The 26,318-nt window shown below is 39.1% G+C and overlaps 1 protein-coding gene across 1 annotated transcript; it reads right to left on the bottom strand.

The window, feature by feature from the left end:
• Positions 1–428: 428 nt before the first annotated feature.
• On the bottom strand, positions 429–26,318 carry LOC139735194 (uncharacterized). Its single transcript, XM_071645954.1, has 12 exons — positions 26,258–26,318; positions 25,563–25,778; positions 24,532–24,969; positions 12,539–12,634; positions 11,026–11,334; positions 9,496–9,770; positions 7,473–7,594; positions 5,612–5,873; positions 3,973–4,104; positions 2,929–3,427; positions 2,133–2,257; positions 429–824 (listed from the first exon to the last, which is right to left on the bottom strand). The coding sequence occupies exons 1-12, from the start codon at positions 26,316–26,318 to the stop codon at positions 477–479; spliced, it is 2,883 nt and encodes a 960-aa protein (XP_071502055.1). The 3' UTR covers positions 429–476.

The raw sequence follows: 26,318 nt of genomic DNA, 5'->3' as shown, positions 1-26,318 counted from the left end.
ACCGCTACACAAATCACGGCTTACGCAAAGACAGTAACAGCCCTAGATCCGGCGGATATTGATAAAATGGCAGTGATGGGGCAATAATCTGAATTGTTTCTAACAGAGCTCTGCCAGAACCAGTGAAGAGAAAAAGAAAAAATTGAATGCCAATATCTCAAAGCAAGTGCAGGGGACAAAGCTTAGAACCTCAACATTGGGATCTAATGACAGATTAGGGTCTTTGGGTCTAATTGTTTGGTTTAAATACACAAACATCAGATCCAGATTTATATAGAGGCTCACTACTCAACTCTGCTTTGCCTCATTGAATAGAACACCTAAATCTTTCACCTTGTGCGACATCTTGTAGGATCATACTCATGACCATTAAATATTTGTACAATATCAATCCCCCCATATAGTATAGAGGCTAAATCTATGAAAAACAAGTGTCAAAGTCACAGCGCATGCCTAAGTCCAAAGAGTCTGAATGTTCACTGATTGCACAGTTCTTCCCGTTTTTCTCTTAACTGCCGTTGTATTTCCTGTGGTAATTTGCCATGTCCTGTCAAATTGAACGAGCCTGTTAAAAACGATGTTTTTGGAATCGTGGAGATGTATGCTTCACTTTGTCCGTTTCGTCCCGGCTTGTTGAGTTCATCCCATTGTGAAGTTGTGGTGCCTGTAAACCAATGGACATTTACTGTAGCATTGTGTATTGCAGTGATCTTTCCAACTTGGGGCCATTCATTCCGGAAGTCTTCTAGGAAGACTGCTACCATCTTTCCAACTTCAGGAGTCACAGTCTGTCTCCTCTGGTCGATCTTGCGCCCCAGGTTGACCTAATATTTCACAGAAGAAACAAATCAAAGAAGATTTACAAATGTGGATACGCAAATGTACCAAACAACCTAACATTAGCAAATTTAAGAAAAATATAAAAATGTTGAAAGATAAGGTGAAAGTAGATGATGATCTAGCCTGACATGTCATCTGTCTATATACCACAGGATACAGAAATCTGGATGTAGTTAGTAAGCCCTGTATTTAAGTGTGTTGTGTCTAAATGCCAAAGATTCATCAAAGTCCTGCTGCTGTCGTGAGGAATGAACATATATTCTGGTAAATTTTGACCTGTGACCTTTGAGTGCTGTCCTGCGAATTTCGGATTCAAACTTGAACTGTATGTTAATGTAATTAATAAACCAAAAATTGATAAAATCTGTCCAATATCTTTTGAATTATTGCTAAAAAATCAATACCTCTGCAGTTGGTCTCCTACACTAAGCTCAACAGATGATTTCAGGTACTTTGCATGTAAACATACCTTCTCACATTAGCTGGTGAAGCAGAAACTATTAGCATAACTTCTTTTTTTAATCTAATTTTAATGAGACTTTCAGTGATTTGCTGGGGTAACTTTACTTTCTTTCTTTTTTTTTTTCAAATCATCATAGCTTTGAATGTTAGTCCTGGCATAGTGGGCACTGAGTTTTGACCAGTGGATTTAGAATGCTAACTTGACCTTTATCTCAGTTTCTTGTACCTATGATACCAAATCAAATTAAAATTGCCCATTATTTGTAAAATTGTTGACATGTATTCTCATTTAAAGAAATGGTATAGTATTGGTCGAGATGTGGATTCAGTTATTAACTTTCTGCAAGTTACTTACAAACCACTTTATGAACAAAGTGAAGCAAAATGATCCCAATAAAAGGTGGGTCTTACCATTTATTAGGATTGCTTTGGTTTGGATATCTCAGCCATTCAAAACCGAATCTTCACCAAATAAACTTTGAATTTGTCAAAGAATTATAATCTCTTTCATATTTCAAAAGGGTTTTCACATTATCTCTTTTAAAAAAAATCATCAAAGAATTGGAAACCTTGCGCCCAATCTCAACTGAAACTGTACCATCCCTTTAAAGGAGAAATGTTACGGATATTCATCCTTCAAAAGATGATTTACACTTTAAATATATTAGGATGGACTGTTACCGGGACTACATCTCATAAACTCTTATAAGACATAATTTAATCTGCAGTGAATTAAGTTTGGTCATTGAATAAATGATTTTAAATGATTAATGCATTACAAAGTATTTCTGCTATTCATGATTGAGACTTCACCGTAAATTGAAACTCACTGGAGGGATGGGATCTTGCTCATCATTGGACACATTGACGTCGGAATGGGGTTCCCTACGCTGATCTGTCTGTGTAGAGTCCTTAGCCATTAGAATATCCAGCAGTATCCAATGGGGGTGGGAATCTGTGAAGATATAAACAATTCTAAACATTAATTTTGCTACAACTCTGTCTCAAAGACAATTTCATAATCAGACACATAATACATTATAAGTCCTTGCGCATAACTTATAGTGGCCACTAGAAATAATATGAATGCGACCAGAATAATTGAGGGGGCAGAATAATCCCCTTCATTTGTTTTGTTTGTTTTGGGTGTGTCTTTTTTTCAAAACCATACAGAATACACGAAATGAGTCTACAAAAGGAATACAGTGCACTCCCATTCAAGAACTCCATGTGACCAGCAGTTTTACTTAAGTTATACAAACAAAATTTTCTTATAGCTGAACAGTAAAACACATAAAGATGTGCAGGTGAATGTTTGGAGACCAGAATTTTTCCTTCTTTGTAACAAGAATTTTGTTATAACTATGCTTGTTTAATGGAAGCGCACTGTATAAGAAGATGCTTCAAATACAAGAAAATACATAGGAAAAAACAATTTATAGCAAATTGTCGGTCATTCAACCAAAAATGGGCATTTTCGAAGTTTTATTTCGGCATGAGAAGCATGCTACTTATTAAACATATGCATAAATTACCTGGATTTATGCTGACTAATTGTTAGAGCAACTGACAAAACATTCGTACTTGGCGGCTTTTTATCTGAAGTTTGTTTCCTATAATACTTACTATCATCTGCTTCCAAGGAGCCAAGAAGTTTCATCCATTCCTGATGCTCTGGTTCAGTAAGGTAGGGCCGGTACTTGGTCATATCTCTGTAGAGACGGGTGATGTAAAGCTCCTCCAACTTCCGTTGGACAGCTTGTGGAATGCCAGAGGGGTGTCCTGAAAGGATGTGGCTGCAGCCCGTTGTAGCCTGCCATTCGGAACTATTACTCCATTTCTTTGTGTGAATGACAGCCTTTCCCTTTACTTTGGTAATTTTGAACTGGTGTGGATGACTGTGATGTGATGGCCTGTTGATGTGTGTTTGTAACCAGTCCCTTATGTTGAAGATGTTGTGTATTCTCTCAGCAGTAGTATTTGGCTTGCTATATGACTTGGGAATGTGCGATAGCAACGAAGACAGTGTTGGTATGTTGTGCTTTGATGTATGGGTTGATATACGGCTGAAGAGCTGATCGATGTCTTCATGTGTATGCCCCTTCATTAGAAAGCAAAGTTTCACCTACAAATGAAACAAAAGCAAAAATAAATATATCAATCAATGGCACTATCATAGCTGCAGTTACTAAAATTTCCTCTTCCTCTACAAATTCTTTTCTTCTCATTCTTTACCTTCACAACCAATATACATATATTTTGGTGGAACCACTAAATGAAAAGTATACAGCTTTAGGAAACTAGATTTGATTGTCAACAATTTTAGTTGTATTTATTGATTTTTTTGAACAAACTTTGTACAAATGAAATGCTTTTCTGCTCTACTTTTGACTACCTCATGCATGATTGAATGTCATCGATAAAAATTGGTGATACCAAGTTCATTTGCAGGCTAACAAACAAAACTTTGGGTTAGTATGTACCTTGGTAGAGTGTTTTGTTTTTTTGGTGGAAAATACATCATTGATTTAAAAAGAATAAAGTAGAAGAAAAAAAGTACATTTTCTCCAGTATTCTGCAATCATTTTTTCACTATTTTCTTCCTTCCAAGGGGGAATCATAAAAGCCATTACTTAACAAATTGAAATTCTCCTTCTCATATAATCTCACCTTTTTAAAGACATCAAGTTCCACCACCAGAGCACATAGTCCAAGAATGCACTGATTCTTATTTTCTCGTCCACAGTTGTCCATCTGAAGATACAAAGTATCTGGAAGCGTAGTGGCATATCTATGAAGAACCTGCAATAATAATTATTATTATAAACACACCGATTAGCATGATACAAAAAAAAAAAAAACTAGGAGCGTCGCCATGGCAATAATGCATGCTTCTCCTAATAAGTCCATAGTACATTGTGACAATGTGTGAAAAGTTTCCCATAATTGGCAAGATAGTAAAATGACATGTTTGTCACAAATGTCTTAAGTGTTCACTCTCCTTGAACTAGGTTTAATTGAATTGATGGCTTTACTATGAGAGAGCGCGTGTTTGGGGATTGGACGATTTTAACTGGAACTTCGACCATTTCATAAGTTTATGCAATGAATAATTTCCACGGCATGGAGAAAAGTATAATTTCAGTATCAAATAGTAAAATTGAAACTTTTTTGTCTGACTTTTGACCCTTGACCCCATGACCCTAAAATTCCCAAGAGACTCACTGTCAGGCCAAACTTTCTCGGGAGAATCTTTACTGGGAAATACATGTGTACACTAAATTTCAAGAAAACACCTTCAGGCATTGCATAGATATAGGGAGGAATGACAGTGATATTTGAGAATTTGACCTCAAACTTTAACCTTTGACCATGAGCATGTGCACCCAAAAGTTGATAGGCACAACTTTGCCTACTCATATATATACATGCCAAGTTTCACTGGGATGCCTCAAATGTGTTTTTTTAGTGGCGCAGTCAACACAATTGATTTGGACGGACGGACGGGAAGACGAATGGACAATTTAATCCCCAAACATAATGCCTCCGCCTCCACTTCCAGGCGGAGGCATAAAAAAGACATATCATGTGTCCTTTAGACACAGATGACATTGCTAGACATGATTATCACACCCTGCATTTTAGTGTGATGAACCTAAACATAAAAATATCACAATTCATTCAATATTTTTCAGGGTAATGTGGGGTAAACCATGCAGTGCACGTGCATAGATAATTGGCTGTGCCGGCCCTTTGCCCTTTCCCATACAGACTTTAAATTTGAAGTTGACCAGTATTTCAGTGTGATGTAACCTATCCATAAACAAGAATTATCAAAATCTGTACAATATCTCTCAAGTTAACACACAGATATCTTGACGGATATATGAGCTGTGACTTTTTACCTTAGACCTACATTGTAGGGCCGCTAAAAACTTAAATTTGACAGATGACCGTTTTCTGCTCATGCTCAAAGTGGAACTTAAAACTGGCTTATTGATCCCTGATGGACGAGCAAGTACTAGTAACAGTGCTTGGCAACCGTAAGAAATGCCGCTCAAAAGAAAAATCATTGGTATTGCACATGATTCATCTCCAAGGAAGTGACCTGGGCAAGACATAACCCCTTTTGTGACATTTTTATGGTGTCACACTCCATACTATACATTTAAAAAGAATAAATAATTGTACCTGCCATAACAGCTTCTGAACACTTTTTTTTCACAATATGGCCATTGACTGAATTTGTATAAAAGATTTTGCAAACAGCGGATATAATCTTCTTTAGAGTATTCAGACTCAGACTAACCTGCAACAGGATAGTTGAAGTCAGGTTTGAGTCGTGTGGATACTCTTTGGTGTCCACAAACATGTGCTGCCCCCTTCCATGTACGATAGTTCCAGTAATGTGGGATGGAAGTCTCCAGGCTGCTGACAAGGACTTCGACATGCGGTAGAATCTGGGTATACTTGTTGACTTTTGATCCATGCCATCAATGATGATGCTGATGTATTTCTCTGGGTACTTCCTTGCCTTCTGTGCATGTTTGTAGTATTTAAGCCTTTCAGTCCTGTTCAAAGAAAAAAAAACATAATTCACAATTCAATACACAGTACAGTAACAACTGCCATTATAACAAAGTTCTCGGGATTAGCAGTTTTCTTTTGTTATAATATCTAAATTTTGTTGTAACCACACAACTAAATGATAAAAATTGATAAAGTGGATAATGATGCAGTATGAATTTTTACTTCATTGAAACCGGAACTTTGATATAACCCTGTTCATCATAACGGGAGAGCACTATGTGAAAATAAACTACAAATACAACTGAGAGTGATCAATTCCCTGTACAGTGTTGATCCCCTGCAAACAGGTAACTTCAGACTTATGGGTTAAATAATTTCAATAACTTTGTAAAAATCTACTCCAAGTTACTTTACTAACTGGAATGATAGAAATATTACAGATACAGGTTTGAAAATTCCATAAAGAAATTTTCAAATATTGAAAATTTGAATCAACATTTAAAGAGTTGTTGTTCAGTCAAAAACTTGACAGCAGAGCATATTGTGTTTACACTACTGGTCCACTATCCGGAATGCAAGCATGAAGTTCATCTGCTGATTGTATATGTATTTGGTACCACACTGTAAAGCATTATGGGGAGGTACGTGTTATACATTCCAGAAAACAAAACAACATTCAAATTGTCTTTGAATCAGTGAAGAAAAGCCATAACACCCAGACACTGTCCTAGATCCATGTTCCAAGAGTAGTGAAAATGTAATAATATGTCATATTATTATCCATACAGAGGATTTTTAGAGCCCAAATACAAGTGTTATTTTGTCGACACACCTCATAACCTCCGACCAACTTAGAAAGTTTGTTGAACTCTACCAATATTTTTTTTCCGAGGCGACCAATGTTTACAATATTGGACGGCAAGAGGGGGATTCCCCAAAGTTTTTATAAACTGCATCATGATTGGTTGAGATATAAATACGAGATAAACTGACATATGAAGTAAAAACGTCTGTGATTGGTCAATCACGAATTAACTAAAATATAGTTTCTTCTAAAATTCTGTGTATATACAAACAAGTTTCATATATCAATTAGTTGATATTGTTTTTCATACAATTTTTTCAAAATATCACTTTCATAACAGGAAATTCAATTTAGGTTTGATGAAAACAAGTTGCATTTTTTTTTTGGAGCATGCAGGCGACGATTGATTAGCTCAGCGCTACAGCTAGATACAAGTAGCCCACTCGCGATATACAAATACATGTAGCCAGCCGCCGCTTGCATTTGCATGCATGTTACAGTACGGTCGTTATGTGTTATGTTTTGTTAATACAAGGAAATATTGGACTCGCTAAGTGAAACATTGGACTCGTCTTCGACTTGTCCAATATTTGTGCATAGCTCGTCCAATATTTCCTTGTATCAATCTCAAGGCCATCCAATATCATATAAATATTACCCCATTACTCAAAACTTGACCTTTTTTCAACTACTTTGCATGCATTCCAAAATGTGAAAATTGATCATTTACTTGAACGATATTTTGTCTTATTTGGGTATTAAAATTAGCAATAATGGCCACCAAAACATCAAATATTTTGCAGCCCTGCATGTAGAGACAAAAAAAAAAAATTACTTTTGTTGAGTCAGATGCTCCTCCCTCTGTTGATGGAGTGCTTGTCTTTCTTCTTTTTCATTGGCTCTCTCGATGCTCTGCTTAAGCTGTGTACACACGTCGCACTTTGAAAATCTGTTGACCTGAAGAAAACGGGGAACATACATTGAGATCTTTATTCGTTGAGGACAAGAAGGATCTGGGATTCTTTCAGCAACTGACTCTTTTTGTCTGTGTGTTATTTGACCAAAAACAATTATTATACAAGAAAGGAAACACTATTGAAATCACAGCCTCACAGATATAGGTATGGAACAGGGTGTCTTACTGATTTTAAAACAAAATTAAAGATAAGGAATTCGTTTTGGGAGAGATTTTGTTAGTATATATGTATATATATACATATATATATATATATATATATATATATATATATATATGTATATATATACATATATACTGTATATATATATATGTATTGTACATATATATATATATATATATATATATATGTGACCGTGCACCTCAAAACGAACATAAAGTCGCACACACTGATTTTGCGTAAGGACTGAAAATAAGTGAAATGGGTCAACCTAGCCGAACTTGACTTTTTCATATTTTCTGAAAGAGCGGGTCTTCTTTTACATTATGCTAAAATTTGGTATCATAAAACGGGCAGGGAAGTGTGTTGTTTTAGCAGTTTATTTCGAACATTTTTGGTAGAATAGTGTGATTAGGTGTGTTTTTAGAATCCCTTTTTCATTTCTGAAAAACCTCGTCCACACTCTTCACTTTCAACTCTAGTAACTTTTGAAAGGATAGTGCTACTGCTTTGAAAAATGGCATTAATTATGGGCAGAATGTGTTAATGAGGCATGCTTAATTTCAGTTTAATCTGATAATCCCTTCATTGTTGTTACTCTGGTGGTTTACTTCCTGTTTTTTTGTCCCATTCATCGCACAGCCAGCACGGTTTGGTAAAGATTAAGCGCTTGAATAGACACTGTACTTCAGAGCCTCTTTTCTCAGTTCACACTTTTCCTGAGTTTGTGCTTTCTTTCCAATATTTAGATAGGTTAGGAGAGTCCGTTTGATTTGAGTTATACATCATTTTAAAGCTTAAAGTCTGCTCTTTCAGAATATGGTCTTAACTACAAATTCATGTCTGGCGACTTTTTGTTTGTGTTGAGGTGAGATTTGTAAAGCAGAATTGATAGGGTAGAATACTCATATATATATATTGGGATGTAGTGATTTTAATATACACGCATACAAAGACTTGGCTGCAATTATCAGACCAAGCTTATTTTACCCTTGTCTAACTGGGGTCGAGGTTCAACTTGACACCCATCAAGAAGTTGAGATCATTGTACAATAGCCAAAAACTGTGACAATTTTTTTAATGAATTTGAAACCAGGCACATCCTATGGTAGTCCTTCAAAGTTAGGCCACAAGTTCCAAAGTTATAACATATTTCATCACAGCACAATGACTAAAAACTGTCAATATTTGTGAATATGTACGACACTAGAAACCAGGCACATCTTATAGTAGTCCTTCAAAGTTAGGCAACAAGTTCCAAGGTTACAACATATTTCATGACAGCACAATGACTGAAAAACTCTCAATATTTGTGTATACATTAAGACACTAAGAAAACAACAAAAACATAAGAAAAATGTCTGGTTTGAAAAATGTTCACATCTTCTGATCAGGATTCCATGCTTACATTTTCCTAGGGGTCTAGTCAGGTGCCCAATTGTAACCAGTTTTGGAAACTCGGAATAATGGGAAATATGGCTGTAATTTGGAGATTCCATTGAGGCACCAAGATTTCTTTACTTTTCATTTTTAAGCAGTATGGTGTTTAATCAACTTTGTCAGGAAATAGATTGTTTGACACCCACACTATCCCTATCAGAATGGAGCTCAAATAGCCCTGTACATACTGTCCCCTCCATGGAAATATGCAGGTATGGTAAGATACAAGAGTAATGCATCCTGATATTGACCATTTCACCATAGCACCAATAGTATGATTACCTTTGGTATTGACACATGAGACATCTCTTTTCTCCATATGCGTAAGAAGTGAGCCTTGCTACACACTTCTTCTCCGTGCTCCTCCAATTCTTCCCTCATGAGATTGTACATTGTTGCTCGGGTCAAGCAGGATGGGAGATGTATACGCTCTTGGGCTGGCAGTTTGTCTCCAAATCTTCTCGAGAATCTATCCAGCCACATTACAGCTGAAGCTACTGCTTTGGACTGTAGTCCTCGTCGCCGTTGATTTGGAGGGAGATATGTCTGATATCCATCTATAAAGGAGAGTTGTAAGCATAAGCATTTCCAAAATTAACACAACCATCCATCACAATCTACATTTGTATACAGCATATCACTCTATGACATGTAAGGCTATTGTGGTTTCAGCATTTGGCTCTAAGAACTCCCCAAATAACCTAGCCTAGATAGGGTCAATGAGAGCATTTAAAGCACGATGGGTTTTCAACCTGCAATCTACCAGTCGTAACATCACTGCTCTATATAACCACATGATTTCACTTTCAAATATTGACAACCGTACAAGAATTTCACCATCTTAACTAAGCTAGATGTTTTATAACATAGGACAATGATATCAGAGAAGACTCAGTTGGTGAAAAAGATGGCACACTGGAAATTTAGCATTTAGCAAATGAAACAATTTTTGGCTAACTCCCTGAACCAACTCAAACCACCCACATGCAGAGTGGAATACTGGATGATCTCAAGTATGGTTACTTCGTTACTTCTTCTTGTTTTGTTTTGTTTTTTCCAAGTCTATTAATATACATTTAAAGCGTACCAATACTATGGAAATCAAATTAGTGTACAGCTCAGATACACAAAAACAGCAATAATTCACTTGTGATAGCCCCTGAGAGCATACATATTTCTATAAATCAGATAATACCTCCACAACAATTTGGCACAATTGGAGTGACAAAAATTCTAAAATTTTGCAAAAGGCATGTCTCAAGTCTCAAGTATGTTCTACAAATATAGCAAACATAATACTCGGGTATTGACACACTTTATTGAAGGTACAATCACAGTTCAACCTCAATTACCCACCCATGTCGGGACCGGGGCTCATCCGGATAAGTGAATTGGCCAGATATGGGAGACACAATGTTAATGTATATAGCTGCCGTCCAAGTGCACTGGCAGCTAGGCAGGTAGCGTACCCCGCAACGGTGGTGTAATCTATGCTAGCCTGCGCAAAATAGTGGTCCCTTACTTTTACAATGATAATAAGGTGTGAATTTATGTTAGTTCTGTCGGGAATATTGTAGGTAAATCGTGTGAGTTTTGTAGACATTCTAATTGAGTTTAAAGTCACTGTTTTTTCTCAATCTTTAGATTTAAAAAAGTCCTTCACTGCATGAACGTGTCCAGATAATAAAGATTTCTGGATAAAAGGAGGCTGGATAATCGAGGTCGAACTGTACCAGATACCAATCTTATTCTTGTTGTTGGGAACAACTACTGTTTATTATTCAAATCGGAAGTATGCAATCCAATACTAACCTCGAAAATGACATTCAATCTGCCAAAAACGGGTTCTAGATATCCCAAGAGCCAATCGCCATCCACGTTGACACACCTCTGTGGCCCCAATAGTGTAGAGGACCTTCAGAGCATTTCCAGAATCTTCGTGGTGTTCAAGAAAGTACTGCAGTATCCACTGTCTCTGCTCACACTTTTTCTTCTCTTGGAAGGCATTCCTGCACAGGGCCACTTCCTTCCGGGACACCTTGTGCAGACAGTAATTCCGACAGCATCTCATGCGAAGAATAGATGTCAGTTCTCGGCTGTGCTTGGTTGACTTGATTCTCTCTACAATGAAAAACAACAACACAAAAAAGAGCATTATAGCATGCAGTTACCAGTCTTGTGACTGACATTAGTACAGATAATGCTTTTTCCTTACAGATTACAGAAAAAGTTTTAACTCACAACATCAGAACCTATTAATTGAGAGAAAATGGTTAAGATCCTATCCTGGATGCTTCATCTGAGGGTTGTTTTTTTTTTTTGTTTTTTTTTTAATGCTGTTGTCACAAGTGTGGACTCATCCTTGTTACTATTGCACTGAGTCAGACACAAGAAGGTAGCAATATTGTATGTATTAGGGAGAGGGTGTGCCACAGGCACCCACACTTGCTGAAAGTGGAGTTACTCAGAATAGCAAAAAGAATGTAATGAAGTGAAAATGCGAATGGAAACAGATGAAATGATTCTTGATTTATCTTTCACATAAGCATCCATTCCACACGTTTTGTTTGTGGAGATGTATGGGAGCTTCGTTAAGAATTCAACCTCTGATGTCTGCAACCAAAGTTTTTCATGGGTTTTAACCCAGCTTGGCAATATACATATTTTTTTCCAATTGAGCAGTTTCCACTTTCTTTCATGTTGAAATCCCATTAAGAAGTTAACACATCTTGATATTCACACAGGCAATTTTTCATTGTTTTGCATTGGAAGTTCCATTGCTTTAACTGATGCAAAATTTTGTAGGCATGTAGAGCTTGCCAAACTGATCATATCATATAATGATGGCAAGATTAGACATAGCCATCTTGGTTAATTGTCATGTTTCATTCTGTTCGTGTTCAAGACATCTTGGTAGATATAGTTACATAGCTTGCAAAATCAATCAACTTATTAATGCATGCACACAAACACAAAATCTCTTTGTTTTTCATTACAGAAACAAAAATACCTACATTTGTACATACATAAAACTCAGCTTCATGAGCATATTTTAATGAACTTAAAGTCTATATATCACCTTCATGTTCATGACAATGAGAGTTGAAAGTGAGTATGTCAATGTAAGGGTGTGATTGCTTTAGAAGTAATAACACCATACACATTACCACTTTGATTTCTACCTGTCCCCTTTTAAGATGTGACCGATATCTACTGACCCCCATTGTATCAACTAACTCGCTTTAAAGTGACAAGGTTCATATGTTTTCATAACTTTTCATTTGCATTGTCATGATAGATATCATAATATAGACAGGGAACTTACTTCTTCTCTTATCACAGGATGATGTTACACTGATGAAAGATGAATCCGAGTTGCTGTCAACAAAATGAACACGAGCCCGTTTCCTCCCCCGTGAAGCTGAAAATATAAATACCAAAAAACATACATTGTGTAAATATATACAGTTTGCAAAGTATGTTATGTAAGAAGCTGCTCAGGAACTATCGATGCTTCATCAATTTGTCAGGAAAATTCAGCCTTGTAGGGCTTTCAGCATGAGCCATGGGCCATAATAAAAGCATTGTGTGTTCCTTGGGCCGATGGTAACACCCAAGTGCACACCCATAGATTAATAATCAAAACTCCCCTCAATGTCTTGCGCAATATTGTTTGTAACACCCAAAGCAGTCACAAGACACTTGATAATAACAATAATAATAATAAGGTCTTATTTACTCAGGGTAGCCTCTTCAGTGTTGCCACTGTTCTACCAGAGGGCCCTGCTACCCTAGCATTGCCAGGTACCCATTTATACACCTGGGTCGAGAGGGACATAGTGGGTAAAAACATATTGTCCAAGGACGTTAAGCACTGGGCGGGATTCGAACTCGGGTCCTCCGATCGAGAGTTGGGAGTCTTCTCCACTATGCCTCAGCGCCCCCACGGTAGATTGTTCAAATATCCGGACCCGAATGTCTCATAGATTTGTGTGTCACCAATAATTTGGAATTTGAAAGATGGAGATTTCTACATTTACAAGTTAAATGTTGATTTATAGAGGAGCAGGTAAATCTGGCGTCAAAGTTTCCTTTATTACCTCCTTGATATTTCAAACATGCACACACAGTCATTCATACACATACTCTTACTTTCTCTCACATACATACAAACACACAGTCACCTATAGACACATTTATGTGTCTATTAATTAATGCAGTGTGTGAGTATTAATTAATGCAGTGTGTGAGTATCATAATTCGCGATCGATCTCCCATATTTACCCGGATCAAAATGGCATATGGTACGGCTCCTTCATATCAGCACAGCAATGAGGGAGCGAGGTCTCCAGTGTTCTTAGCAACAGTTGATATCATTACACAATGGCAATATAATGCATTGATTACACCGATGATAATGTGCGCTACACGGTTTACTCGTATGGGGGATTGTACATTGCAATGCCTGAAGTAAATTGAAATAAAGTGGAATATCAACGTACACAAGGCGAAAAACGGAGGGACCCACTGAAAAGACGGAGCTTGTAGAGTGTGGGCCCCTCGGGAGAGAAAGAATCAGTGGATAATATTGGTAGCAATCGGCATCAGAACAGAACAAGAATGACTGAAGCAACAACAGTAGAAAATAATTGTAACAGCAAAAGAAGAAAAAGTAAAGAAAGAAGAAAGATAGAGAGAGAAAAAAGAAATGTTTAAAACAATTGACAAAGTAAAAATAGAAATAGACAAAATGAAAATAGAAATGGAAGCCCCCACAGTCAGATAGAAAAGGAAAAAAAAAACCACATAATGACAGCACTGCCACATAATGACAGACTGCCACATTTGTAGAGCCAACAAATGTCAAAATCACCCGCTAATGTCAAAATTACTACAAATGTCATAACACGTCAAACCATGGAATGTCAAAATTTCCATTTTTACTGCAAATGTCATAACGCGTCAAGAACAAATGTCAAAACTCATTGTTTACATTATAATGATGAAAAAATTGCGAATCAGACTATAATTTGATCAATGTTTGTTTGTCTGTCCGTCTGTCTGTTAATTAGGATGAAACTTGGTGGGTGGATGAAGGCTGATCCCAGAATAACCCGTAAATGCCTAAACTCATGCTTGCATTGTAACAGTAAGAAAAATGATATAATGAAATAAAACGGATTGAAATACAATCAAATCAAATAAGTGTCCCTGTTTTATGTGTATACGGATATATTAATCGTCTGTTTAGAGCATGGTTTTAATCTATTTGTTAAGGCCCTGTCACACCTTTCCGGGTAAGCTATACGCGGGTTTGTAGCGAGTACGAATTTTCTAGCACGCAGATGAATTTTTTTTGCGGGCGGACAATGATGTTGGCGAGTTTAATACGTACATTGTGTCTTACCTGCTAGACGCGTGCTACTTCCCTGCCACTTGAGTGTATTCCGAGTGGCCTTCGTGAGAGCTCTGAAACCGATCCGTTTTCAGTAACGAGCAACATACGGGGACTGCGAAGTACCTGCGTGGGAGTTGCCTGCGAGGTGCTGCCGCTAAGGGCCTCCTTCTGGTGTTCTGCGTGACCTCTGCCGGCAAACCCTCTCGACTTATCCAGAACAAGTTTAGAGCATGCTCAAGGCCTTGTCACACTGTGTCTGGGGAAGCCTTGTTGATTTGCGGGGATTTTTTTTTTTTTTTTTTTTTGCTACCCGGAGCTCCCCGCAGTTGGCCCGCACCAGACAGTAGGCCTACCTAGCACGTATCTCGCCCGTAGTTGCCCGGAAGTGCGCACGAAAATCATATTTACCCGCAGCCAAGTTTTGAGCGTTAATGACCAAAACTTTTGGTGACTCGCGGGAATTACCTGCGGAGGTCCACACAGAGCAATGAAAGCGGTAACTGACCCTCAGCGTGCACGCAATTAGTTCCCATAGCTAGCTCTTCGCCCGCAGAACTGACCAGCTACATGGAAGTTGGCAGTCACTGTAAGAAGCCCGTAGTTATAGTTGCCGCAAGTCACAGGCAGTTGGCCAGCTTGAAGTACGTAAGTTGCCCGTGGATCTATGCCAGTGCGCCAGAAGCGCATGTCATTTGCGGGCATTCTATGAACATATCGTCGGCCGTTTCACATGTTTCGCGAACCGACGTAAGTGGTAAATTTAGAGCAAATTTTCACTTTTGAGTTTTTCATATGTTCTTAATGTACATACAAAGATCTACATATGAATTGAATTTGGTAGCATAAAAACACCGGGAAATATGAAAAATCGTTTACGTCTCCTTGAAAAAGAGGCCCTTTAGTCGAGGTGAGTGTTCCACGAACTGACGCAAAGCAATGCGTCTGTGGGAAATGAGCGTGCGGTGTAACTTCGCGCACAGTGAAACGACGTGGACAATGTTTAGCACTGTACAGGACCCTCAAACCCTGACACGTCAAGGCGGCAAAAATATTATGACTACAGCTGACAGTGTGTACAGTTGCTATGCAATCGATGAATAAAGATTCCGTCCGCCAATGCATGATACATGTCCGCATTACATTGCACACAATGTGTTTGCGCTGTACAACTCGAGTTCCACTTAATATCAAAGATATGTAATCAAAATTGCTTCATGCATTTGAAGATAAGAGGAACTGAAGAACTCTTTTTCGTAACATCCGTAAACAGGCATAGGCCTACGTTGAGATACATGTAAAACCATTGTTAAATCATTTTTTTTCTTTTTAATAGTCTACTTGGGTTACCGTTTTATGTTAAAGCTTGTTCTTATGAATCTAGTTTTAAACACACCGCACAGGAAGAACGTAAACACTTTTTTGTTTTTACTTTCAGGTTTGTATTTTACTGTAATCAGTAACAACCAATATAGCTTAAACGTGTCACATTTTAGCAAACGTTATAGGCCCTACTCTCTTTTAGGCCGAGGCAGTAAGATAAAATTCAATTTTTTTCCCTATACATTATTAATTTTTCCTCTATAAGGTACAAAAGCAAAGAGTGAGAAAATGGACAATCTGTCGTTGCTGTAATACGAATACCATTAATGTAGCAATGGAAACAAAAGATCAAGGTGGAAAAATAGCTCGATCTTTGAGTAAGATGCAGATTTGATTGAAGTTCATAATTGAACCTGTCAATCTACTGCACTGATCGAAAATTCTGGTGGCCTAGCAAGACATTTAGTTTTAAGGAGAAACAAAAATTATAAAGACAGAATTATGCTGAGTCTAAAGAAAGGCAATGTAAGTGTCAGTCATAATCTATCTTTTTTTTTCAAAGTGCAACAAATCATACAAAGTTTTGTTATGCGATGTTTTATTTTTAACCCCTTAATTCTTTTTTAAGTTTTGGCGCAGCAGGAAGACTATCTCTGTTGTTGTGTCACCGAAGAATAGTGACCAAAAAAGAAAATACAAATAGAAAGAGATTATATTTTTTTTTTAGCATAAAGACAGAGCACTTAAAAGAAAGTAATGCGAGTACGATTACTTTAAATCAATGTCGGTTGAGTATATTATTATGAATATTTCATTCAAATCTTTAGAAATGCTACGTTTTCAAAAAAAAAATATTGACCTGCACCGACATCAACAAATGCTCTCGTCGTCTCATCCAGCGATGCCGGCATCGAAAATTACAAAATTCATCCATACTTTTGAGCGGATTGACTGACTCTTCCCAAACTTCAACGAAGTTTTCTTCTTATATTGTTGCATTCACTCAATCAACATGTACTGAGTAGTTCCCAAGAAAACCAATGGGCAGGACCTCCCAAGGGGATAATGAGCTGACTTCAAAGATCTGCTTCTCTAATTCTTCTCCAGAATTGCTCACTTCAAGATTTTTTTTTTTTTTTTTTGGTGATGCGAGCTGAGTCCCGATTAAGAATCATATTTTGGCATAACAGGTTCTGTTGTGCCTCAATTCAGTGCTTGTCAGGGGCAACATTATATCTATCGTATATCAGAAGCGTCTCAATGATTTTATTTATGCCTTTATTATTGGTTGCTTACATTAGTAAAAAAATGGAGTTGAATCATATTCAATAAAATTCACTGATTGATTTAAATCAAAATTGTCCTCAGACGGGAATTACAGGGTTTTCAAAATAATAAAGTATGTTTACTTGGCTTGACCCACGGGATAGTCCACTAAATTGCAAAGACTATACTGTATACATGGGCGTCACCAGGGGGGGTGCGTTGGGTGCGAACGCACCCCCCTTCAGATCCTTAAAAAAAAAAAAAAAAAAAAAAAAAATCAGTCTGCGAGCGACCTCAACGCCGGACGCAAAATAATTATTCTTTTCTATTTTTTTTTAGATATTTGACACCAGGGACACACACACACACACACACACACACACACACACACACACACACACACACAAATCGTCGGCAAAAACAATTCGCACCCCTGGTTCTGGCAGCACTGATTTTATACATATCTATTAGTATTCTACAGTGTTTACTATCTATCGACCGTATCGTACATCCGTGCGATACGGAGCACTTTATAGTCACGTTTGCATGTACGTGTGCTACTTACAAGTATGTAGGGACTATGTACGTTACTTCTGACCAATCCATATTGCCAGCCCAAGAGCGAGCCTTAGCCTCATAAAAAAAAAAAAAAATGAAAAAAAAAAGGGAGGGGCAAGCATATCATTTTGCCCACCCCCCCCCCTCTCCATAATTCCAGAGACGAGAAGATTTTCTTCTTTTTTTTTGACAGAAAAACAAAATGTTACCCCCATAAAAATATTGGAGGGGCAAGCATATTTGAATTTTGCCCCCCCCATAATTAATAATTCCCGTAATGAGAAGATTTTCTTGCTTTTGAAAGAAAACAAAAATGTTGCCCCCATAAAAATATTGGAAGGCAAGCGCACCATTTGCCCCACCCCACATAATCATAATTCCCGCGATGAAAAGATTTTCTTGCTTTTTTGTTAGAATTTAAGAAATCTGTCCAATTATTTCACCCAAAAGCAGTGGCGTAACTACGGAGGGGGGGGGGGGGGGGGGGGGGGGGGTGCGCCCCCTCCCAATCCGCTGGTTAAAAAAACAAACAAAACCTACCGAAATAGTAGTTCAAGTGTTAGTAAACTGCTTTTTGAATGAAAGGGTGATCAAGAAATAAGATATTTTTTCTATGATTTCTTTAAACCATAATTAAATAATTTTTGGACTGTAAAATGTAAAATTTTCAAGCTCGCTCTCTCCGCTCCCTCGCATTTAATCGTTATGTAATTCACCTGATGTTGCTGCCATTATTTGCCAGCAGTTCCGCCCGGTGCCCCTCCCCCTTAATTTCCAAGACGAAAAAATATGGCTAAGAACGGCAGTTTTTGGACTGTGAAATGTAAAATTTTCAAGCTCGCTCGTTCCGCTCGCTCGAATGTAATCATTATGCTCTCCTGATAATGCTGCCATTATTTGCCAGCAGTTGCGCCCGATGCGCCCCCTTAAATTCTAAAGCGAAGAAATATAGCTACAAACGGCAGTTTGTTTTTTACTGTAAATGTCAAAATTTTCAAGCTCGCTCGCTCGCTCGCATTTAATTGTTACGCAATTCTCCTGATGTTACTACCAGTAATTACAAGCAGTTAGGCCCGGTGCGCCCCCCCCCCCCCCTCCTTTATTTCCAAAGCGAAAAAATATGGCTACAAATGGCAGTTTTAGGACTGTAAAATGTCAATATTTTCAAGCTCGCTCTCTTCGCTCGCTCGCATTTAATTGTTATGCCATTCACCTGATGTTGCTGCCAGTAATTGCCAGCAGTTGCGCCCGGTGCGCCCCCCTTAATTTCCAAAGCAAAAAAATATGGCTACAAACGGCATTTTTTGGACTTTAAAATGTCAAAATTTTCAAGCTCGCTCTCTCGCTCGCTCGCATTTAATTGTTATGCAATTCTCCTGATGTTGCTGCCAGTAATTACCGGCAGTTGCGCCCGTTGCGCCCCCACCTCTCCTTTATTTCCAAAGCGAAAAAATATGGCTCCAAAGCGAAAAAATATGGCTCCAAATGGCAGTTTGGGGACTGTAAAATGTCAAAGTTTTCAAGCTCGCTCTCTTCGCCCGCTCGCATTTAATTGTTATGCCATTCACCTGATGTTGCTGCCAGTAATTGCCAGCAGTTGCGCCCGGTGCGCCCCCCCTTAATTTCCAAAGCAAAAAAATATGGCTATACAATCGGCAGTTTTTGGACTTTAAAATGTCAAAATTTTCAAGCTTGCTCGCTCGCTCGCTCGCATTTAATTGTTATGCAATTCTCTTGATGTTGCTGCCAGTAATTACCGGCAGTTGCGCCCGTTGCGCCCCACCCCTCCTTTATTTCCAAAGCGAAAAAATATGGCTCCAAATGGCAGTTTTGGGACTGTAAAATGTCAAAATTTTCAAGCTCGCTCTCTTCGCCCGCTCGCATTTAATTGTTATGCCATTCACCTGATGTTGCTGCCAGTAATTGCCAGCAGTTGCGCCCGTTGCGCCCCCCCCCTTAATTTCCAAAGCAAAAAAATATGGCTATACAAACGGCAGTTTTTGGACTGTAAAATGTCAAAATTTTCAAGCTCGCATTTAATTGTTATGCAGTTCTCCTGATGTTGCTGCCAGTAATTACCCGCAGTTGCGCCCGTTACGCCCCCCACCCCTCCTTTATTTCCAAAGCGAAAAAATATGGCTCCAAATGGCAGTTTTTGGACTGTAAAATGTCAAAATTTCCAAGCTCGCTCTCTTTGCTCGCTCGCATTTAATTATTATGCCATTCTCCTGATGTTGCTGCCAGTAATTGCCAGCAGTTGCGCCCGGTGCGCCCCCCTTAATTTCCAAAGCAAAAAAATATGGCTATACAAACGGCAGTTTTTGGACTGTAAAATGTCAAAATTTTCAAGCTCGCATTTAATTGTTATGCAGTTCTCCTGATGTTGCTGCCAGTAATTACCCGCAGTTGCGCCCGTTACGCCCCCCACCCCTCCTTTATTTCCAAAGCGAAAAAATATGGCTCCAAATGGCAGTTTTGGACTGTAAAATGTCAAAATTTCCAAGCTCGCTCTCTTTGCTCGCTCGCATTTAATTATTATGCCATTCTCCTGATGTTGCTGCCAGTAATTACCAGCAGTTGCGCCCGGTGCGCCCCCCTTAATTTCCAAAGCAAAAAAAATATGGCTACAAACGGCAGTTTTTGGACTTTAAAATGTCAAAATTTTCAAGCTCGCTCGCATTTAATTGTTATGCAATTCTCCTGATGTTGCTGCCAGTAATTACCGGCAGTTGCGCCCGTTGCGCCCCCACCTCTCCTTTATTTCCAAAGCGAAAAAATATGGCTCCAAATGGCAGTTTGGGGACTGTAAAATGTCAAAGTTTTCAAGCTCGCTCTCTTCGCCCGCTCGCATTTAATTGTTATGCCATTCACCTGATGTTGCTGCCAGTAATTGCCAGCAGTTGCGCCCGGTGCGCCCCCCCTTAATTTCCAAAGCAAAAAAATATGGCTATACAATCGGCAGTTTTTGGACTTTAAAATGTCAAAATTTTCAAGCTTGCTCGCTCGCTCGCTCGCATTTAATTGTTATGCAATTCTCCTGATGTTGCTGCCAGTAATTACCGGCAGTTGCGCCCGTTGCGCCCCCACCCCTCCTTTATTTCCAAAGCGAAAAAATATGGCTCCAAATGGCAGTTTTGGGACTGTAAAATGTCAAAATTTTCAAGCTCGCTCTCTTCGCCCGCTCGCATTTAATTGTTATGCCATTCACCTGATGTTGCTGCCAGTAATTGCCAGCAGTTGCGCCCGTTGCGCCCCCCCCCTTAATTTCCAAAGCAAAAAAATATGGCTATACAAACGGCAGTTTTTGGACTTTAAAATGTCAAAATTTTCAAGCTCGCTCGCTCGCTCGCTCGCATTTAATTGTTATGCAATTCTCCTGATGTTGCTGCCAGTAATTACCCGCAGTTGCGCCCGTTGCGCCCCCACCCCTCCTTTATTTCCAAAGCGAAAAAATATGGCTCCAAATGGCAGTTTTGGGACTGTAAAATGTCAAAATTTTCAAGCTCGCTCTCTTCGCCCGCTCGCATTTAATTGTTATGCCATTCACCTGATGTTGCTGCCAGTAATTGCCAGCAGTTGCGCCCGGTGCGCCCCCCCCCCTTAATTTCCAAAGCAAAAAAATATGGCTATACAAACGGCAGTTTTTGGACTGTAAAATGTCAAAATTTTCAATCTCGCATTTAATTGTTATGCAGTTCTCCTGATGTTGCTGTCAGTAATTACCCGCAGTTGCGCCCGTTACGCCCCCCACCCCTCCTTTATTTCCAAAGCGAAAAAACATGGCTCCAAATGGCAGTTTTTGGACTGTAAAATGTCAAAATTTCCAAGCTCGCTCTCTTTGCTCGCTCGCATTTAATTATTATGCCATTCTCCTGATGTTGCTGCCAGTAATTACCAGCAGTTGCGCCCGGTACGCGCCCCCCCCCCCTTAATTTACAAAGCACAAAAATATGGCTACAAACGGCAGTTCTTGGACTGTAAAATGTCAAAATTTTCAAGCTCGCTCGCTCCCCTCGCTCGCATGTAGTCGTTATGCCATTCTCCTGATATCGTTGCCAGTAATTTGTCGTTTCACACCGTCATTCCATAATCCATTTATAGGGGGTACACCCCCCTCCGGCACTTCTACACCCTCCCCCACCCTTTCTCGCTCCCTCGCATACTAACCCCCCTCCCCCCACCCCCCCCCCCCAAGATGAAATCCTAGTTACGCCGGTGCCCTTTCCCCGCTTGGTTCCCCCCCCCCAAAAAAAAAAAAAAACAAAAAAAAACAGTAAAAGTCTAGGGATTGAGAGCTTCCTATATTCCAAATGTCTGTCCAAAAAAATCTCGTAAACATTTTAGTGTCAAAACGCACCCCCCTTGAAAAAATGCTGGTGACGCCCCTGTGTATAACATGGGCATAAAGATACATTTCTTTCGTTTTATTAATGACAATTATGAGAAATATTTTTAAAGAGGAAATACACCCCCTCGCCCCTCAAAAAATGAACTTCAAAAGAGAGAAGCATTCAATACTCAACAATAGAAAAAAAAGAATGACAAAAAATTGGGATGAGAAATGAGGAAGATAATTATGACAGTTTGAAATTTCATTTTTTTTAAACCGAAAAACACCAGCGGATTATTTTCCTGACCAGTCCTTATGAATATTCAAATAAGCGAGTTGATGTCATAGCCTCACAATTTATCAAGTATGTTATAAATGAAATTCAGAAAAATTGTTATTTACAGCTAATACAAATAAAAACATGTTCCCATGCCAAGATATTCCAGTGTTAGCATCTGTTCCTTGGTGGTTTTTTTTTTTTTTTGGTGTTTCAAGGCAAGTTTCGTATTTGTACAGCTGAAAAATTAGATTTTTTTTTTTCATTTCTGTATGTAAAATGAATAAGAAATTGTAAGAGCATGACCTCGTCAATTTGCTGTTTTGAATATTCATAACGACCGGTCAAGAAGTGTTTCCCGAAGAAAAAAATGTGAAATTTAAAAATGTCTTATCTTCCTTATTTCTTATCCGATTTTTGCCATTTTTGTATTGATCTGTAGGGAATATATTTTTCCTTTTATTTCTATACAGATTGGTCTGAAGGATGCTGAACAATTTCTCATGAATATGTCTATTATCTTGTGAAGATATCGGATTTCATGACGACGATTGATGGCTTACCTTTTTCACCTTATACAAGATAATATGCTCTTTGATATAAATTGTGATTTTAATGGAAAGTGACATTGGTGATAACAAAAATGAATATTGATACGTTGTTAACATATCTATCTAGTTCGTGTAACTGTATTTAGAAGCATTACTTCATTGTAATCAAGAAAACAAGATTACTTCACCGACATGGTTTTAACGCCATTGGTGCCAGTGTCTAGAAATTATTAGACCTTCATAGAATAAAACAAAAGTAGCAATGACAACAAAATGGTAAGGGTGATCATAATCTGCAAAAACAGAAGAAAAAAAAAAAACAATATCCAGACACATCTTGTGATGACCACAATTCATATCGATGGTGCTTCCTAAACACTTACTGGTATTTTCCTAGCTTGATTCATGAAATTACTATAATTGATAGGTATTGTAAACAAAGTGTAAAATTGACAATTAATAGCAAGAATTAAAGTACTTTTACTTGATAGTTAGGGTATTTTAGAAAATCTCTGGACCATCTGTGAAAAAAAATTGCTTACCAATAGCTTTCTTCACCAGTGTGTTCATAAAGGTGTCTACTAACACCTCTCAATTAGTTCCAACCCGAATCCTTGTGGACAATTCTGGGGAGCCAATCAAAGTTGGGCACCCGGAAAGGGGGGAGGGGCAGAAATGGAAAAACAATTTTTGTCCAATATAAGCATGTGAGATGTCTAACTAGGGGTTTATGGGGGTCCTGAATCGATTCCAACAATTAGTTTTGAGTAAAAACTACTATCTAACCGTAAATTAGGCCACGCCCTCCATTTTCCACCGCCGAAATACGTTAATATGGGTATTTGTATACGTATCTCATTGGGCTTATATAGTGGGTTTTTAGGGTACACTGAAAACGCATTTGTGTGCGATGGGAAGTAGTCGTTCCCATTTCTCTTATATCCATTACACCAAATATAATTCTATTACTGCTGTACATACTTATTAAATGTTTGATTCTCAATAAGTTCGAACTAATATCCTTGTTGAAAGAACTGAAGATCCAGTTAAACCTAGGCAACAAGGGAGGGGGGTTGGTCAAACACTGGGAAATTATTTTTATTTTCCAGTATTAGCGTGTGAGATGTCTAATTAGGGGTTTCTGGGGTGCTGAATGGATTCGAAACACTAGTTTTGAGTAAAAACTACTAACTGACCATTAAATTAGGCCACGCCTACTTTTTGCTCCCGCCGAATCATGTATCATTGGTATTTTATACGTATCTCAGTGGGTTTATGTAGTGAGTTTTTTAGAGTGCTGAATTGAGTTCCATCATTGAATTTGAGCTATACCCACTCTAAAAAACAGTGCGCAAAACACTGCAACATAAGTGTGCAACTGGAAGTAGTCGTTCCCACTTCTCTTACTTCCATTACGCCCCATTACAATCCAACAGAAATGTATCCCAATATCAAAACCTTGGTACTTTACCCTACTCCCCGACATCTCCCTCACTACTCTCATCAGCTCTTTGGTTGATGTTCTGGCAAGAGTTACCATGACATTTGCCGCAAGCAGAAATACACTTGACTCCTTGCTTATTACTACAGCACGTAAGTGTGCTGCAGTCCCCCTCACAGTTGCAGCTGACAAACTTCAGAAGATAGTCCGGTGCCATGGGGTCTGTTGAATGGCCCGGTGCGTAACCTTGGTCACCGAGCTTCCATCCGTACTCCAAGTCATAAAATGGAGATGGAGTTTGCAACATTAGCCAATCGCTGGTTTGGAGATAAGCTCGTAGAGAATACTGCGCTACAGATTCTGTTGTCGGGGACAGTTTCTCAGGTTTGATGCTCCCAGCAGCAGCCCACATGCTGAAGATGTCAAATCTCAAGTCTCCCAATTCTTTGGGCGGTTTTCCATGGAACATGAGCTTAAATAATTCACAGCCGGCTTTAATGATATCATCTTTTTTGGCTCGGATGTCCAGAAACACACCCATGGCCCTTTCTGCATTGTCAGTCTCGCAGAGTTTGTTTGCCAAAGTTGATTGGCTGAACCCAGAAATCGCTGACACTGTATCGCAGCCGGAGAAGCTGTGCAAGAAGATCAAATACTTCCATTATCTCTCTGGGAGGGCCTCCCTGATCTTTGCGATATCATAAGATGTTTCTTTTGCTCTTGTGAGGAAGATGGGGTGGTCTGCAGCATGATGAATCATCAAAACCATGATGTCGGTGTCCTCAGCCCTAACCTCAACAGGAGAATCTTTTGACTTTAGCAGTGTCTGCATCATCGTGGCATTGCTGTACACTGATCCCATTTCTACTGAATGTCTCAGCAAGCAGCAGAATGAGCTGGACCTTGTTGCTCTTGTTGTCAAGGAACTTTTCTCTTGGAACGAGGCTTTTGATGTCTGGGTAAATCAAAATGTCGCAGCATGGTCCTTAGTGGAGCTGCCGTATCCATCAAAGACCATTGTGATTTGGAGAAACTGGCTCCCCATGGACTTCACAAACTGGAGGTAGCTTTCGGCAATGCCCTTCCAGGTGAGGTTAGCCTCCCACTTGACGTTGTGCAGGATCCACCCACCATCAATCAGCACACTCGTGCAGGGGGTTTGTTCAACGGGTTCCACAAATGGCCTTCGGTCTTGACTTCACGCTCACTGATGATGATTAGACGGTTGAAGAGCTTGAGTGAGCCAATAACCAGCTTCTTTTCATTGACTTTGGGTCCACTTCTGAGGCTCTCTAATGAGTTCACCTTGTGCTTAGTTTCCATTGAATCCAGAACCGTTCGTCCATTCATCTTGGCCTGCATGGCTCTGCCAACCTCCTCTGCCTGATCAGCGTTGACTGGGTCCTCTGGAGTGCTGCTGAATCCTGTTGAAAGGGATACTAGGGTCTTCTTGTCCAGTGTTGCATCGAAGGGGTTGACCTCCTCCAATCATCCGACAATGGCGTTGACAGCATCTACGTCATTCTTCATCTGGGCTCTTGTGACATATGGTTGTTCATTCCCTGTTCAAGTTCCTGGTGAATGCATAAGCAGTGTAGCGTCTGAACCCAACACCTGTGAGCAGATTCACTCCGGAACCGTCCTTTGTTTAGACCGCCTGAGGACTTGGCCTCACACATGAGTGTGGTTTCTATCATGATGTCAGTCCATGTACCTGACATCTCGTGGTCTGAGAACCTGACTGCATGGTTTCCATACACAGTGAATTTGGTAAGAGCTTACCAAATTCTAGACAAAGGACGCCTCCGGAATGAATCTGCTCACTGGTGTTGGGTTCAGACGCTAAACCACTTCTCATGCATTCACCAAGAACTTGAACAAGGTATGGGCAAGTGTGGGGTACCTGACCACACAGACGTCACAAGAGCCCAGATGAAGAATGACGTAGATGCTGTCAACGCCAT

This window comes from Diadema antillarum, unplaced genomic scaffold, assembly GCF_040938485.1.
Source record: "Diadema antillarum isolate AM-2024a unplaced genomic scaffold, OU_Dant_1.0 seq00000565_RagTag, whole genome shotgun sequence".
Lineage (NCBI taxonomy): Eukaryota > Metazoa > Echinodermata > Echinoidea > Diadematoida > Diadematidae > Diadema > Diadema antillarum.
This window is presented reverse-complemented; position numbering and strand designations above follow the sequence as displayed.